This window comes from Hemiscyllium ocellatum, chromosome 32 (genome assembly GCF_020745735.1).
Source record: "Hemiscyllium ocellatum isolate sHemOce1 chromosome 32, sHemOce1.pat.X.cur, whole genome shotgun sequence".
In the NCBI taxonomy this organism is placed as follows: domain Eukaryota; kingdom Metazoa; phylum Chordata; class Chondrichthyes; order Orectolobiformes; family Hemiscylliidae; genus Hemiscyllium; species Hemiscyllium ocellatum.
Genome location: NC_083432.1, coordinates 50,937,509 through 50,954,813, shown reverse-complemented (window position 1 = coordinate 50,954,813; position 17,305 = coordinate 50,937,509). Strand labels below are relative to the sequence as shown.

Below are 17,305 nucleotides of genomic sequence, written 5' to 3'. Positions count from 1 at the left end.
CCACCACACAGCCCCGCCCACCACACAGCCTCGCCCCGTTCACCATACAGCCCCGCCCACCACACAGCCCCGCCCCGCCCACCACACAGCCCAGCGCAGCCCACCACACAGTTCCGCCCCGTTCACCATACAGTCCCGCCCACCAAACAGCCCTGCCTCGTACACCAAATAGTCCCGCCCCGCCCACCACACAGCCCCACCCCGTTCAGCACACTGCCCCACCCCGTTCAGCACACTGCCCCGCCCCGTTCACCATCCAGCCCCGCCCCGTGCACCATACAGCCCCGCCCCGTCCACCATACAGTCCCGCCCATCACACAGCTCAGCCCCGTTCACCACACAGCTCCGCCCAGTTCTCGCCTACCACACAGCCCCCGACCATCACAAGTCCCGCCCCGCCCACTACACCGCCCGTCACGCACCACTGAGAGTCCCGCCCACACCAAGCAGCGCCCTCCCCTCCCCCCGCTGCCCGCTCCGGCTGGAAGTGGAGCTCGCGCGGCCGATGGGACGATGCGGCTCGCGGGGTTTGTGCTTCTCGCGGCGCTCGGCTCGGCCCAGCGGCCAGGTAAGGCCCAGGCTTGTGGGGGTGGGGGATCCGGGGAATGTTCCAGAGGTTTGGGGAGTTAGGGCTGGTGCTGGGAACGGTGGGCCAGCCTGAGCCTGAGGGAGTGTGTCGCTGCGGTGGGAGGAGTAGTCACTGCTCAATATCCACACAATGTTCAGGAGCCGTAACGGCCCCGATCTGCAGAAAGAAAACTGTGAATCAAAAGGCGGCACTTCCGACAGTGCGGCGCTCCCTCAGCACTGACCCCCCGACAGTGCGGCGCTCCCTCAGCACTGACCCCCCCGACAGTGCGGCGCTGCCTCAGCACTGACCCCCCCGACAGTGCGGCGCTGCCTCAGCACTGACCCCCCCGACAGTGCGGCGCTGCCTCAGCACTGACCCCCCCGACAGTGCGGCGCTGCCTCAGCACTGACCCCCCGACAGTGCGGCGCTGCCTCAGCACTGATCGTCCATCAATGTATGTTTGTTAGACTTTTTTTTGTGGAACAGTTGAATTTGAAGGAGTGAAATCTAACAGGTGGTTTTTCCAGAGTGCATCGTGAAGGTTGCTGAAGGCATTGCCAATTTGGGGGCAGTGTAAGGGTCTTGTCTAGATGGTCACTTGTCATTTTTGTAAAGGTAAGGTACCTGGTGATCTTGAAACATGAGGGAAATGATACAGGTTTGTATGAGCCAGGTATGCATTGTTTTGGACCGGATTTTGGGAATTTTAAACTGGGTGCAGCAGATCTGACGCAGTGCAGCTTGTTAGTGAGAGTGGAGTTGATTGGTGGATGTGACTGGGAGAGTTAGGTTGTAGCAACAGAGTTTTGGATAATGTCAAGTGATTGGAGGGCAGATGGTGAGATTACAGTTGCGACAATGTAATTTCTTTGAATATAGAGCTAAAAAGTATATATTTGAAGATTTTGGATGTGGATGTGGCAAATATTACAAACCAGCTCCCATTTCTTTCTTTGCTTTTAGCCTGTAATCATGTTCTCTCTCACCTCCCTTCATCCCAATGGAGACTGCCTGTCCTTTCAAGTCTGGCAGGAGACAAACCATTGTTCTCCCATTCTCACATTCCGATCACTTAATCTGTGCTATCAACCTCTCTTCTCCATTGGCACCCTCTGCTTCCTACTGCGCGCCCTCCAACTATATCATAAATGCTGACCCCTCCACATTCAGCTCTGATGAACAGTCAGCTACACTAAAAACATTAGCTTGCTCTCTCTCCCTGGAAGCTGTCTGACCCGCTGCAATCTCCAGCATTTGATGTTTTCAGTGAAGATAACTGGTCTTGGTAATGGAAAGGAGATGGGTCAGAAGCCCAACTATGAATCAATTGGCATGTTATTTGTAGAATGTCAGTTGTCAAAATTCTAGAATCAATTTCCTTTCTAGGGTTTGAACACAGTCATCAAGTTCTGTTCCAGAAGGTTGTGGAATCTCCACGCTTGAATATATTTAAGGCTTAGCAGATTTTTGGTCTCCGGGAAGAGAGAAATACTGAGTGTGGATGAGTAAGTCGCGTTGAAACCCAAGATGGGGGTCATATTAAATGACATTGCAAGTTTGATTGGCCAGTATCTATGTAGTATTGAGCGATGCTCTACTATTGGAATTGCTGATTTTTCATTGAGGAATTAAGCTGAGGTTGCATCTGAACTTTCAGGGAAATTTTAAAAATCAGTTTGGCCACTATTCTGGAAAAGAACAGATTTGCCAATGTCCTGGCCAATGTTTATTCCTTTGTCAGCAATTCTCAAACAGATTGATTGAACTCTAATAATGCTGTGCGTGGGACCTTGTTGTGTGCAAATTAGCTACTGCATCTTCTAACAATGATTGTATTTGAAAAAGTACTTGCTTGGCTATAAAGTGCTTTGATAAGCCTGGTAATGATAAAGTGTGTTTTGTCGATGTGTGCCTTTCTCTTGACAATTAATTGAACAGTAGCTATAAGGAACTGCTCTGGAACACATTTCTTCAATGGCTTTGATTGGAATGTTTAAGTTATTGATTGCCTGACTTTGTTCAGAATGTGTGGTTCAATGACATAAAGGCATAATTTACAGGCACATGTAATTTATTAACTGCTGCTTTGATTTTAAACATTGCAATCTCTGTGATTTCATGGCAATGGAAGTGCGCTGAAGAATGTGGGGTACTTGCACCTTGCTTGATCTTTAAAAGTAGAAATTTTGTGGTTTACTGTGGTCACAAAGCATACAACTGGGTCACCCGCAATTTGACAGAAGCCAAAGGTTTTGCCTACAGTCACCATGAGATAGGAGCCAAAATGACTAGGAAAAGTAGCTATAAGATAAGGACAGACTGTTAATGTCCTTGGAAAGTTAATTTTTAAATACTGCAACGCAGCTGAATGGTTCAATACGATCATGATGCTTGTGATCAGGACTAGAGTTGTTTGATGAGGAATTCTTTAATTGTCAGTAAAGCATGATGTCACTTTGGAAAGTGTTTTTAAGACACCTCATTCACGACAGTTTCAGACAATGAGTTAATCAGATTTCGGGCTTTGCATGGAGGGATTTTCTTGACTCCTAGACCCTATTTGACAGGGCTCATGCACACATAAGTTGCTGTTGGAAGACCAGGCATCTAATGCCAACAGGAAATAAAAATAATTTGTTGGATTCTGGATGTTATTTGAAGAGTCAACAGTAAGATTATATTCCATTGGTTTTGTTTAAAGATTACTTGGATTCTGCATTACTTTCAGCTCAAACAGGAAATTCTCATTTGGGAATATTATATGGTCAGTAAAGGAAGTGACTAGCTGAATGTCTAAAATCACATATTTGAACGAATCATTTCTGGATATAAACTTTCCCACTGTCATCTTGAGAGAAACGATTATATACTTGAGTTTTTTTGTGTTTTACTGAGCTACTATTTGAACAACTATGCCACATTTCTGATGGTAGTATAAAGGCATTGCCCATCCAACTGTTAAGCATCTGCTTTGTGCAGTGGAGGCATGAGGCAGCTCATACAAACACACAGATTAGGGGCAGGCCCCTTGAACTTGCTCAGCCATTCAATAGGATGAGTTAAGTCCATGTGTGTCAGCCCCTCCTCCCCAAAAAATAACCTTTAAGCCTCTTGTTTATCAAGAATCTATTTACCTCTTCTTTAAAAATATTCAAAGACAGTTCTGGCTTATGAGGAAAAGAGTTTTCAAGGCACTTGCCTCTCCTTGAGAAAAGATTTTTCCTTATTTCTTTCTTATAGGACAACTCCTCATTTTCAAACTATGACTCCTAATTCTGAATATTCTCATGAGGAAACATTCTCACAGCATGTACCCTGACAAAACCTCTTTGGATCTTTATGCTTCAATCAAATGGGTTCTATTCCTTCTAAATTTCATCAGGTGCAGGCCTAGTCTGTCTATCCTTTCTTTGGAAGACCACCACATGTCCCAGCTATCGGTCTAGTAGACTTCCTTTGAACTGTTTCCAACACATTTGCCTCCTTTGCATAAGCAGACTGACCCTGCACTTGGTACTTCAGATGTGGTCTTATCAATGCCCTTCATAGTTGAAGCACATCCTCTTACTGTTGTATTCAGTTCCCTTTGCAATAAGTAACAGTCTATTAGTTTTCCTAAATATTTGGTGTACCTGTAAACTAACCTTTCGATTCATGTCCAAGAGCACCTCAATCCCTGTGCATCTCAGAGCTGTATAATCTTGCATCATTGTGACAATTTGCATTTTTTATTCACATTTTCCCACATTATACTCCTTGTGGCTTAGACTATTTATATTCCTTTACAGCCTGCAGCTTCAATAATCACTATTTTCCTGGTAATTGCAATTTTCTTACATTTCTTCTGTCCACTTTCTGATTTTCAGTTATATCTGAGATAATATTTGTGGTCCACTATGGTGAAGACAAATGCAAAAAAAGTGTTCATCTAACATTTGTTATTAATTCTCCAGACTCATTTTCTGTCAGACTGATGTACTTACTTTGTTTACTGTTTTATAGCTTTTGTATTTTGGTTTTGCTCTTTATTAATCTTTTAGCCATTCATTGGCCAGAGCATTAAAAAAGCAATATTCTAATCTACACCCAACTTTAGGCAATTAACTTTTTCTTTAAAAAGAATAGAAAATACTGGAGAAACTCAGCAGGGCTGAGTGTCTTGGAGAGAGCCACAAGATTAATGTCCAGTCTAATGATTGCTTACAGCATTGAACTCCAAATATTGTTTCTGTCTCCATAGCTGCTGCTAGATCTGCAAGTTTCTCGAGCACTGTGTTTCTATTTTGGATATCCATTATCCATAGTATTTTGCTTTTATTTTAGTGCTTTTTTTTAAAATTTAAAGCTAAATTTAACTTTTCTGATGTGGAGGTACCAGTGGTGGAGGTGTTGGACTGGGGTGGATAAAGTTTTAAGAAAAAAAACTTGGCTAGCTCAGTGACTCTGCGTTGTTGTGTCTCCCGAAGTCTGCCTTGACAGAGTCCCCAAGCAGGTTGATAGCTAAGTTTGCAACTCACGAGGATGACCTCAACCAGAATCTTGGATTCATATCACATTACAGGTGACCCCATTACACTATACTCTCTCACATAAGCACACATACACACACGATTGAGCTCACACAGGGCCTCTCTCATATACGAACTCTCTTTCATGCGCACAAACTCATATTCTCTTCTGGGCATATACTACGTCACACTTATGCATGCACTCTGTCAAGCACGTGCGCACGCACTCACTCAATCCCGCACTGTGGTCTCTCTCTCTCGCGTGCGCGCGCTCCCCCGCTCCCCCTCGCGTGCGCCCGCTCCCCCTCGCGTGCGCGCGCTCCCCCTCGCGTGCGCGCGCTCCCCCCGCTCCCCCTCGCGTGCGCGCGCTCCCCCTCGCGTGCGCGCGCTCCCCCCGCTCCCCCTCGCGTGCGCGCGCTCCCCCCGCTCCCCCTCGCGTGCGCGCGCTCCCCCCGCTCCCCCTCGCGTGCGCGCGCTCCCCCCGCTCCCCCTCGCGTGCGCGCATTCCTCTGCGCTCCCCCTTGCCCCTGATCCCCCTACCAGATGTGCGCGCTCGCTCCCCCTACCAGATGCGCACACAGGCACACACACTCTCTCCCAGACGCACACATGCACCCTCTTCCTCTTTCCCAGACGCACACTCTCACTCTCTCTCTCCCAGACACACACTCGCACTCTCTCTCTCTCTGTTGTGGTTCTGTTCGCCAAGCTGGGAGTTTTTCTTGCAAACATTTCGTCCCCTTTCTAGGTGACATCTTCAGTGCTTGGGAGCCTCCTATGAAGTGCTTCTGTGCTGATTCCTCCGGCATTTATACTGGTTTGAATCTGCCGCTTCCGGTTGTCAGTTGCTGTCCGCTGCAGTGGCCGGTATATAGGGTCTAGATCGATGTGTCTGTTGATAGAATTTGTGGATGAGTGCCATGCTTCTAGGAATTCCCTGGCTGTTCTCTGTTTGGCCTGCCCTATAATAGTGGTGTTGTCCCAATCGAATTCATGTTGTTTGTCATCTGAGTGTATGGCTACTAGGGATAGCTGGTCGTGTTGTTTTGTGGCTAGTTGATGTTTGTGGATGCGGGTTGTTAGCTGTCTTCCTGTTTGTCCTATGTAGTGCTTTGTGCAGTCCTTGCATGGGATTTTGTACACTACTATATGGCAGGCCAAACAGTGAACTGCCAGGGAATTCCTAGAAGCATGGCACTCATCCAAGAATTCTATCAACAGACACATCGAGCTAGGCCACTGCAATGGACAGCAACTGACAACCGGAAGTGGCAGATTCAAACCAGTATAAATGCCGGAGGAATCAGCACAGAAGCGCTTCACAGGAGGCTCCCAAGCACTGAAGATGTCACCTAGACAGGAGATGAAACGATTGCAAGAAAAACTCCCAGCTCGGCGAACAGAACCACAACAACGAGCACCCGACCTACAAATCTTCTCACAAACGTTGATCTCTCTCTCTCACTCTCTCTCTCACTCTCTCTCTCACTCTCTCTCTCACTCTCTCTCTCACTCTCTCTCTCACTCTCTCTCTCTCACTCTCTCTCTCACTCTCTCTCTCACTCTCTCTCTCACTCTCTCACTCACTCTCACTCTCACTCTCTCACTCTCTCTCTCTCTCTCTCTCACTCTCTCACTCTCACTCTCTCTCTCTCACTCTCTCTCTCACTCTCTCACTCACTCTCTCACTCACTCTCTCTCTCACTCTCTCTCTCACTCTCACTCACACTCTCTCTCACTCTCTCTCACTCTCTCTCACTCCCCCCTGAACACACACTCGCACGCTCTCTATCTCAGAAAAAACTGTCTGACGTACTGTCTCTCAGACACAATCTCTCTCTCTTTCTCTCTTGCACGCTCTCTCTCGCCCCACCCCCACATCTCGCCCTGTTGGGGCGAGGAAGCATTGGGGACCAGGGAAGCGAAAATCATGGAGGAAATGGAGGGCGTGGGTGGTGTCCCGAACATAGGTGGGGAGTTCTTGGACTAAGGGGACAGGACAGTGTCAAGGTATGCAGGGATGCCTTATCTTCACCATGGACATCCAGTCCCTGACACCTCCATCCCCCATCACGAAGGACTCAAAGCCCTCCGCTTCTTCCTTTCGTGCAGTACCCTTCCACTGACACCCTCCTTTGACTGACTGAACTGGTCCTCACCCTGAACAACAACTCTTTCCAATCCTCCCACTTCCTCCAAACCAAAGGAGTAGCCATGGGCACCCGCATTGGCCCCAGCTATGCCTGCCTCTTCGTAGGATATGTGGAACAGTCCATCTTCCGCATCGATGACTGTATCGGCATTGCATCGTGCTCCCACGAGGAGGTTGAACAGTTCATCCACTTTACTAACACCTTCCACCCTGACTTCAAATTTACCTGGACTGTCTCAGACTCCACCCTCCCCTTCCTAGACCTCTCCATTTCTGTCTCAGGTGACCGAATCAACACGGTCATTTACTATAAACCGACCAACTCCAACAGCTACCTTGACTACACCTCCTCCCACCCTGCCCCCTGTAAAAACGCCATCCCATATTCCCAATTCCTTCGTCTCCGCTGCATCTGCTCCTAGGAGGATCAGTCCCAGTACTGAATAACCCTGATGGCCTCTTTCTTCAATGACTGCAATTTCCCCCCCCCAGACGTGGTCGACAATGCTCTCCACCGCATCTCCTCCACTTCCCGCTCCTCCACCCTTGAGCTCCACCCTTCCAATCGCCACCAGGACAGAACCCCACTGGTCCTCACCTACCACCCCACCAACCTCCATATACATCGTTCGAAAAGACCACTTCCTCCGTGACTCTCTCGTCAGGTCCACACCCCCCACCAACCCAATCTCCACTCCCGGCAATTTTCCCTTGCAACCGCAAGAAATGCAAAACTTGCGCCTACACCTCTCCCCTTCCCTCCAAGGCCCCAAGGGATCCTTCCATATCCGCCACAAATTCACCTGCACCTCCACACACATCATTTACTGCATCCGCTTCACCCGATGTGGCCTCCTCTATATCGGGGAGACAGGCCGTCTACTTGTGGAACGCTTCAGAGAACACCTCTGGGATGCCCAGGCCAACCAACCCAACCACCCCGTGGCTCAACACTTCAACTCCGTCTCCACCAAGGACATGCAGGTCCTTGGACTCCTCCATCGCCAGACTATAGCAACACGATGGCTGGAGGAAGAGCGCCTCATCTTCCGCCTGGGAACCCTCCAACCACAAGGGATGAACTCAGGTTTCTCCAGTTTCCTCATTTCCCCTCCCCCCACCTTGTCTCAGTCCTAACCCTCGAACTCAGCACCACCTTCCTAACCTGTAATCTTCTTCCTGACCTCTCCGTCCCCACTCCACTCCGGCCTATCACCCTCACCTTAACCTCCTTCCACCTATCGCATTTCCAATGCCCCCAAGTCCCTCCTCCCTACCTTTTATCTTTGCCTGCTTGGCACACTTTCCTCATTCCTGAACAAGGGCTCATGCCTGACATGTCGATTCTCCTCCTTGGATGCAGCCTGACCTGCTACGCTTTTCCAGTAACACATTTTTCAGCTCTGATCTCTAGCATCTGCAGTCCTCACTTTCTCCTGGTAGGGAAATCAGCCAGGTTTCTGCCAGTGTTACTTGCTGAGAAACCATGAGATTGGAGTGGTTTGAGTTCAGCATTGGTCCTCCACCTGGGTGGCAAACCTGCCAATGATATCCAGATGCAGCCTACAAATAATATTTAAAGATTGTGAGCCAGTATTTGCAAGTTTTATTTTGTATGAAGAAATATGGGAGAACTGTTTAAACTCTGTGCCAGCACAGACTATGACCATAAGTATGATTGACCTGAAACATGAAATCCCAAGACTGTGAAAGTGGGAGGTGTAATGTTCAAAAGTTTATCTTCCGTACCATGATCATTAGGATACACAGACTCAGACAGTCTTTGTCATTGTTTTCAACCTGAGATGCCGAGCCCATCCCAAACAAGGCATCGAGTTCTGTTTCTGAAGTGTGCCAGCTCATAAAGTGTATTGGACACCACCCACATGCATAAACTGTTCTGGTTTAGCCAGTCTTTGTTAAGTTGTTTGTGCCGTGAAACTTTGCAAGCAGCCTGTTTGTGTTATTTTTGGGGCTGCCTTTGGTCTGAAGTTGGTCAGACTAGTTTATCCTGTTTGTGTTTTCTTGGAGCACTTTGAGCAGTCTACTTTCACAGCGTGACTGCAAAGAAGGCATGATACCTGTGTTGGTTTACACAATGTTGTGTGCCTGTAGCCATCTCTGTTTATTACTCACTGTTTTACTAAAGGGCAGTTCTAGAGATTATTCCTTTACAGGTTGGGTTATTTCATAAGAACTTTGCACTTTGAACCAACTAGGCATCCAGTCTCCTGTTATTCTTTTCTGACAATATCATTTGAGCTGCTCAATATCCTCTTGATAACATTGTGAATGAGCTTATTGCTTAGTTTGCTCTGTCTCTGCCTCCTCTGGGGACTCTGGCCTCTGCGGTTCTTTTCTCTCATAGCACTGTTCAGCTTGTGACTCTGAGGGTCTTTATGGTATTTTCCTCCTTCCAGCACTGAGCTGGACAGCCCAAGAGGGACTTATCCTCAATTCACAGACTATAATGATAGCCCAATTAATAAAGCACTTGTCATACAACACAGAAACAGACCCTTTCGTGCAACTCATCTGCACCAATCAGGCATCCCAATCTGATGTAGTCCCATTTGCCAGCATTTGACCCATATCCCTCAATCCTTCCTATTTATATACCCATCCAAAATGCCTTTTAAATGTTCTAATTGTACTAGCCGCCTTCGTTTCCTTTGGCAGCTCGTTCCATACATGTACCACCCTCTGTATGGAAAATGTTACCCCTCAGGTCCTTTTTAATTCTTTCCCCACGCATCTTAAACCTATGCACTCTAGGTTTGGACTCCCCCACCTGAGGAAATTAGTTTGGCTATTCACCCTATCCATGCCCCTCAAATTTTATAAACTCCTATCAGGTCACCCCTCAATCTTTGACACTTGGGTGAAAAGCCCCAGCCTATTCAGCCTTTCCCTATAGCTGAAGCCCTCCTGTCCTGACAGAACCATCTCAAGTTAACAACATCCTTCTTGTAGAAGGGTGACCAGAATTGTATGCAGTATTATAAAAGTGGCCGTACCAATGTCCTATAAGCGCAACATGAAATCCCAACTTCTTTACTCAATGTTCTGATTAACGGAGGGAAGCCAACCAAACCAGGACCCTACTATTAAGTGTATAAGTCCTACCCTGATTTGCCTTACCGAAATACAACACCTAACATTTCTCTAAATTAAACTCCATCTCCCAGTCCACAGCCTATTGGCCCATCTGATCAAGGTCCCTTGTACAATGAGATAATCTTCATTGTCTACTGCACCACCAATTTTGATGTCCATACCTCCTATGTTCATTGTTAAATTATTTGAATAAATTACGAAAAGCAGTGGAACCAGCGCTGATCCCTGTGGCACACCCACTGTTTTGTCACGGTCCTTGCGCACTTTGCTGAACAACCTACTCATCCATGTTGGTCCCTCCCAGACAAACAGCCTGTTGAATTCTGAGGTGCAGAGAGATTTAGATATGTTATATGGACTAAAAAATAGTATGTAGGTATAGCACATTATCAATAAGGCTAAATGAATGTTATTGTTTATTGCGAGAGGAATTACGCATCCAGCTAAAGTTGTTCTGAGTAAATTATACAGGGCATTGGTGAGACCACATCTTACATACTCCGTTTTGATCTCCTTATTTAAGGAAGGATGCAAATGTAATGGATGCAGTTCTAAAGAGGTTTCTGAGATTGATACCTAGAAGGAATGGGTTAACTTGTAGAGACAGGTTAGACAGACTGGGCTTGTTTCTACTGGACGTTTGGACCATACCACATAGGAGCAGAATTAGGCCATTTGGCCCATCAAATCTAATCCACCATTTGATTATGGCTGATATATTTCTCAACCTCATTCTCCTGCCTTCTCCCTGTAACCCTTGATCCCTTTACCAATCAAGAACCTGTCTATCTGTCTTAAATACATTCAGTAAGTTGACCTGTATAGCCCTCTCTGGCTGAAGAAATTCCTGCTTATCTCAGTTCCTCTGCTCCATCTATTCTTTTTCTTTCTCTTTTCTCTTTTTCCTCCTTTTCTGCATTTTTGTTTTCAGTTTGTGACTTGAACTTACCTGGAGGGGAATGGAGGAGCTGGTGAGCCTTGGAGATGAATCTGGGGTTGGCACGGGGAAGCAAGTCTCAGAGCAGGGGCAAGTGCAAGGAAGTGAGTCCCAGAGTGGAGGCTGGGTCAGGGAAGTGAGTCTCGGAACGGAGGCCTGTGCTGGGAAGTGTGTCCTGGAGTGGAGGCTGGCGTGGGGAAACGGGTCCCAGAGAAAACTTAGATTGGAGCAGTATAGAGCCAGTGTGGAGCCTTGGAGTGAAGCAGGGACAATTCTGGCACTGGAGTCTAGATTAGAGTGGTGCTGGAAAAGCACAGCAGTTCAGGCAGCATCTGAGGAGTAGTAAAGTCGACACTTCGGGCAAAAGCCCTTCATCAGGATGCTGCCTGAACTGCTGTGCTTTTCCAGCACCACTCTAATCTAGACTCTGGTTTCCAGCATCTGCAGTTATTGTTTTTACTTAGTTGATTTTAATCCTACTGCAAATCCTCTTGCAAGGACGCCTGCCTTGAAGAAGTTTTCCTCTTCTCTCTACAAGAATCTCAGGGAGTCCCTCTCCCACTGCCACTCCCAGGTCGTTTCCTCTGCCCTGAAAGAAAAAATTTTCCAGCACCACTTTAATCTAGACTCTGGTTTCCAGCATCTGCAGTCATTGTTTTTACCTAATTGTTGGACTGGGGTCTGGTGTGGGCAGTTAGACCACAAATGGAAGCCCTGCGCTGATCTACTGTAATGTTTATTTGTAATTTGTTTATCTGATTGTAACGTCTATCCTTTTAACTGTCATGTTTCTAGCATATACTGTGAATCAATGTAAAATAATGCAACTACCTTTTTTTTATTCCTCATTTTGAACCTAAGATTTGTACCTAGGTACTTTATACCAAAGATGGCGCCATGAGAAGTGACATTATAAAACTTTTCACTGTACTCATGACAAAAAAGGGTATCCTAATTCAAAAAGTTCTAAAGGGTAATCTCTTCAGTCATGAGGCTATGCTATTGGGTCCTCGTCTCTCCAACTAGTGGAAACATCTGCTTGTTTGCTCTATTCAGGCCTCTCAATATTCTGTAAGTTTCAATCAGGTTCCCCATATCCTTCTAAACTCCAGTGTGGACAGATCTAGAGTCCTCACCTGCTCCTCATGGCTCAAAGTACTTCATTCCTGGGATCATTCTTATAAAACTCCTGTGGACCCCCTCCAATGCCAGCACATACCTCCTTAGATACAGGGCCCAAAAGTGCTCTCCGTATTTTAAAATGTGGTCTGACCAGAGCCTTATGCAGCCTCAGTAGAACATCCCTGCTCTTGTATTCTAGCACTCTTGAAATGCGAACATTGCATTACCTTCCTAACTGCGAACTAAACCTCTATGTTAACCTTATGGGAATTCTGAACTAGAACTTCCAAGTCACTTTGTGCTTCAGATTTCTGAAGCTTTTCCTCATTTAGATATTCCACCCCTCCCCCTCCCTTCCATTCCTCTCAACCACCTATTGGATTCATCCCTCCTTATCGTACCCACTACTTGTCTCCACCCAGTCCTAGGAGAAAGTGAGGACTGCAGATGCTGGAGATTAGAGTTGAAAGGTGTGGTGCTGGAGAAGCACAGCCAGTTAAGCAGCATCCAAGGAGCAGGAGAGTCTACGTTTCAAGTATGAGCTCTTCAGGAATGAGGGGGAGGCCCAAGGAGGCTGAGAGATAAATTGGAGGGGAGGTGGTGGAGGAGGTTATGAACATCTGGATAGGAATAACGTGATCAAGGATAGCCAGCATGGTTTTGTGAAGGGCAGGTCGTGCCTCACAAACCTTATTGAGTTCTTTGAGAAGGTGACTAAGGAAGTGGACGAGGGTAAAGCAGTAGATGTTGTGTATATGGATTTTAGTAAGGCGTTCGATAAGGTTCCCCATGGTAGGCTAATGCTAAAACTACGGAGGTATGGCATTGAGGATACATTAGAGGTTTGGATTAGGAATTGGCTGGCTGGAAGGAGACAGAGGGTAGTAGTTGATGGACTACGTTCATCTTGGAGTGCAGTTACTAGCGGTGTACCACAAGGATCTGTTTTGGGACCATTGCTTTTTGTTATCTTTATAAATGATCTAGAGGAAGGGCTTGAAAGCTGGGTAAGCAAGTTTGCGGATGACACAAAAGTCGGTGGAGTTGTGGATAGTGAGGAAGGAAGTGGTAGGTTACAGCGGGATATAGATAAGTTGCAGAGCTGGGCAGAAATGTGGCAAATGGAATTCAATGTAGCTAAGTGTGAAGTCATTCACTTTGGTAGGAGTAACAAGAAGATGGATTACTGGGCTAATGGTAGGCTACTTGGTAGTGTGGATGAGCAGAGGGATCTTGGTGTCCATGTACACAGATCTCTGAAAGTTGCCACCCAGGTAAATAGTGCTGTGAGGAAGGCATATGGTGTACTGGGCTTTATTGGTAGAGGAATTGAGTTCCGGAGTCCTGAGGTCATGTTGCAACTGTATAAGACTCTGGTGCGGCCTCATCTGGAGTATTGTGTGCAGTTTTGGTCGCCATACTATAGGAAGGATGTGGAGGCATTGGAACGAGTGCAGAGGAGGTTTACCAGGATGTTGCCTGGAATGGTAGGAAAATCTTATGAGGAAAGGCTGAGGCACTTGGGGTTGTTCTCATTGGAGAAGAGAAGGTTTAGGGGAGATTTGATAGAGGTGTATAAGATGATTAGGGGTTTAGATAGGGTCGACACTGAGAACCTTTTACCGCTAATGGAGTCAGGTGTTACTAGGGGACACAGCTTTAAATTAAGGGGTTGTAGGTATAGGACAGATGTTAGGGGTAGATTCTTTACTCAGCGGGTTGTGAGTTCATGGAATGCCCTGCCAGTAGCAGTGGTGAACTCTCCTTCTTTATGGTCATTTAAGCGGGCATTGGATAGGCATTTGGAAGTTATTGGGCTAGTGTAGGTTAGGTAGGATTCGGTCGGCGCAACATCGAGGGCCGAAGGGCCTGTACTGCGCTGTATCTTTCTATGTTCTATGTTCTATGGTGCTTGGGGTGGAAGATATCTGGGAGTGCAATAGGTAGGTGAAGGTCGGGGTGAAGGTGATAGGTCGGAGAGGAGGTTGGAGCGGATAGGTGGGAAGGAAGATGGACAGGTAGAACAGTTCAAGAGTGCAGTGCCAAGATGGAAGGGTGGATCTGGGATAAGGTAGGGGGAGGGGAAATATGAGACTGGTGAAATCCACATTGGTCCCATGTGGATCCTTATCCCAGATCCAACCTTCCAACTCGGCACTGTCCTACCTTTCCATTTTCCTTCCCACTTATCCATTCCACCCTCCTATCCGACTTATCACTTTCACCCCCACCTCCATCTACCTATCGCATTCTCAGATCCTCCCGTCGGCCCAATCTGCTCTCCCATTTAACTCTCAGCTTCCTTGGGCCACTCCCTCTTTCCTGATGAAGACCTCATGCTCGAAACGTCGATTGTCTTGCTTCTCAAATGCTGCCTGATTGGTTGTGCTTTTCTAGCCCCACACTCTTGGACTCCACGTATCCCCACCTCATCACCCTGCTCCCTCACCCACTTACATCCACCTCCAGTCCTGAGGAAGGGTTACTCCTGAAACATCGACTTCACCACCACATGATGAATCCTGGCTTGTTGTGTTCTCCCATACTCCTCCTTGTTTATCTTGGATTCCAGCAGATGCAGCTTTTTTTCTCAAACAAGTGCTGTCTTCAGTGAACGTATGGATGGAGTTGGATGAAATTTGGCCACACAGTCATGAATGTACAGGCAGTACAGTAGGGGACTGAGTATGCAGCCTTGCGGCACACCAGTGCTGAGGATTACCGTGGAGGAGGTGCTGTTGTCTACCCTCACTGATTGTGGTCTATGGGTCAGGTCAGCAAGTTGAGGATCCAGTTACAGAGGGCGAATCAGCGGCTTAGGTCACTAATGGTGTTGAAGGCAGAGCTGTAGTCAATAAGTAGAAGCCTGACATAGATATCCTTATTATCCAGGTATATTCTAGGTATGGGTGTAGGGCTCGGGAAATCTTATCTGCATGTACCTATTGTACTGGTAGACAGATTCCAAGGGTTCAAGGTAGTTTGGGAGGCTAGCGTTGATGTGAGCCATGACTAACCTTTTGAAGCACTTCATAATTATGGAGGTCAGAACCACCAGGTGGTAGTCTTGCTTTTTGCTTCGCCAGAATCCTCTCCTTAATCTTGGCCACTGCACTCACCTTGACTCTTTGACTCTCGAAGTTCTGGTATGCTGCTGGTTTCTTGCACTATGAAAAGTGATGCAAAGCGCCTATTCTGTTCCTCTGCTGCTACTTTGCTCCCGCTCACTGCTACTCCAGTCTCATTTTCCGTGATCCAATGTTGACTCATGCTTCTCTTTACCTTTTAGATATCAAAAGAAAGCTCTTTATCTTTTATATTGCGAGCTAGTTTACTCTCTTATTTTAACTACTCCACTTTATTTCTTTTTAAGGGCTTCCCAATTTTCTGGCTTTGCATTAATCTTCACCACAATGTATGCTTTTTCTTTTGCTTTTATGCTGTCTCTGACTTCCCTTGTCAGCCATGGTTGCCCCATCATGTTGTGTCTTCCTCAGAATGACTTTTTGTTGTGCCTCCCAAATTACCCCCAGAAATTCCTGCCATTGACCCACATCTTCCCTGCTACGTGCCCCTTCCAATCAACTCTATCCAGCTTCTTCCTCATGCTCTGTGGTTACCTTTACTCAATTGTAATACCATTCGATCTGATTCCAGTTTCTCCCTCTCAAATTGCTGGGTGAATTCTGTCGTGTTATTGTCACTGCCCCTTAGGGTTCCCTCACCTTAAGCTCACATCACCATATTTAGAATTGTCTTTCTCTAATGGGCTGTATTGGAAGCTGCTCCAAAAAAAGTCATCTCAGACACATTCCATGAATTCCTTTTCTTGAGCCGACAGCAAACTGATTTTCCCAGTGCACCTGCATATTGAAGTCTCCCATGATTATTATAATAGTGCCTTTCTTACCTCCTGATTTATTTTCTGCCCCACATGATGACTATCGCAAAGAAACGGTTCTTCATTTCTACCCAAGAGCTATTGTGCCTTCTGACTCTATATCATTTCTTGCTATTGAATTAATTCAGTTTCTTACTTAGAAAGCAATTATGCCCATCTGCTTGTCCTTTTGATAGGACATATTCTTGGATATTTAGTTCCTAGCCCTGATCCCCTTGCAACCACATCTCTGTGATACCCACAACATTGTACCTGCCAGTTTCAATCTGCACTGCAAGCTCATTTACCTTATTTGGTATAACACGTTTTTAAGTTAACCCTCTCAGTTCTGTGCTAACCACCCCCATTCTCTTAGTTGTCCCCTTATTTGCTGTGCCTAATGTTCTATTCTGAGCCTTTCTGTATTCTCTGTCTTCTTTCTTGCTCTGGAACCTTTAATAACTTCTGCTGAGCCTACCTGCCTCATAAACTATGGAAGAATTTTCCATGCAACTGAATATCCCCCGTCCTGCCCGACCTTGCAATTTTATTTTAAGGTCATCTCTCCCGTCCTGGTCATATGATTCGCCAGGACTCTAGTCCCAGCATGATTCAGGTGGACCCTGTGCATTTGGAATAGCTCCTGACTTCTCGAGTGACAATTTCCCATGAATTTGAATCCGTTTCTCGCACACCAACCTTTAAACCACCTGTTAACCACTTTAGTCTTGAAGAGTGAAGAGTGACTTGATCAAAGTGTATAAAATCCTGACAAGGTGGTGGTGAAACAGATGTTTGTCTTCATGGGTCAGCCCAGGATAATTGGGCACTGTTGTCTAGAATTAGGAGACATTGTTTTAAAACTCGGGGTTCTTTCTTTTGATGGTTAATTGACTTTGGAACACTTTGCTTCAGAAGGTGGTGAAAGTGGGGTCTGTAAATATTGTTAAGACAGAGCTCCATTCTTATTAGGCCAGGAAAGCAAAGATGATTGGCTGTCAATTAGAATGTGAAATTC

General features: G+C 46.5%; 1 protein-coding gene across 2 annotated transcripts in view; it reads left to right on the top strand.

Moving 5' to 3' along the window:
* Positions 1 to 456: 456 nt before the first annotated feature.
* Positions 457 to 17,305, top strand: part of LOC132830882 (receptor tyrosine-protein kinase erbB-2-like) — a 71,589-nt gene continuing 54,740 nt past the window's right edge. For both annotated transcript variants that reach the window (XM_060848800.1, XM_060848799.1), the window contains exon 1: positions 457 to 568. In XM_060848800.1, the coding sequence (XP_060704783.1) occupies positions 514 to 568 (55 nt within the window). In that variant the 5' untranslated portion in view covers positions 457 to 513. The remainder of the gene's footprint in view (positions 569 to 17,305) is intronic.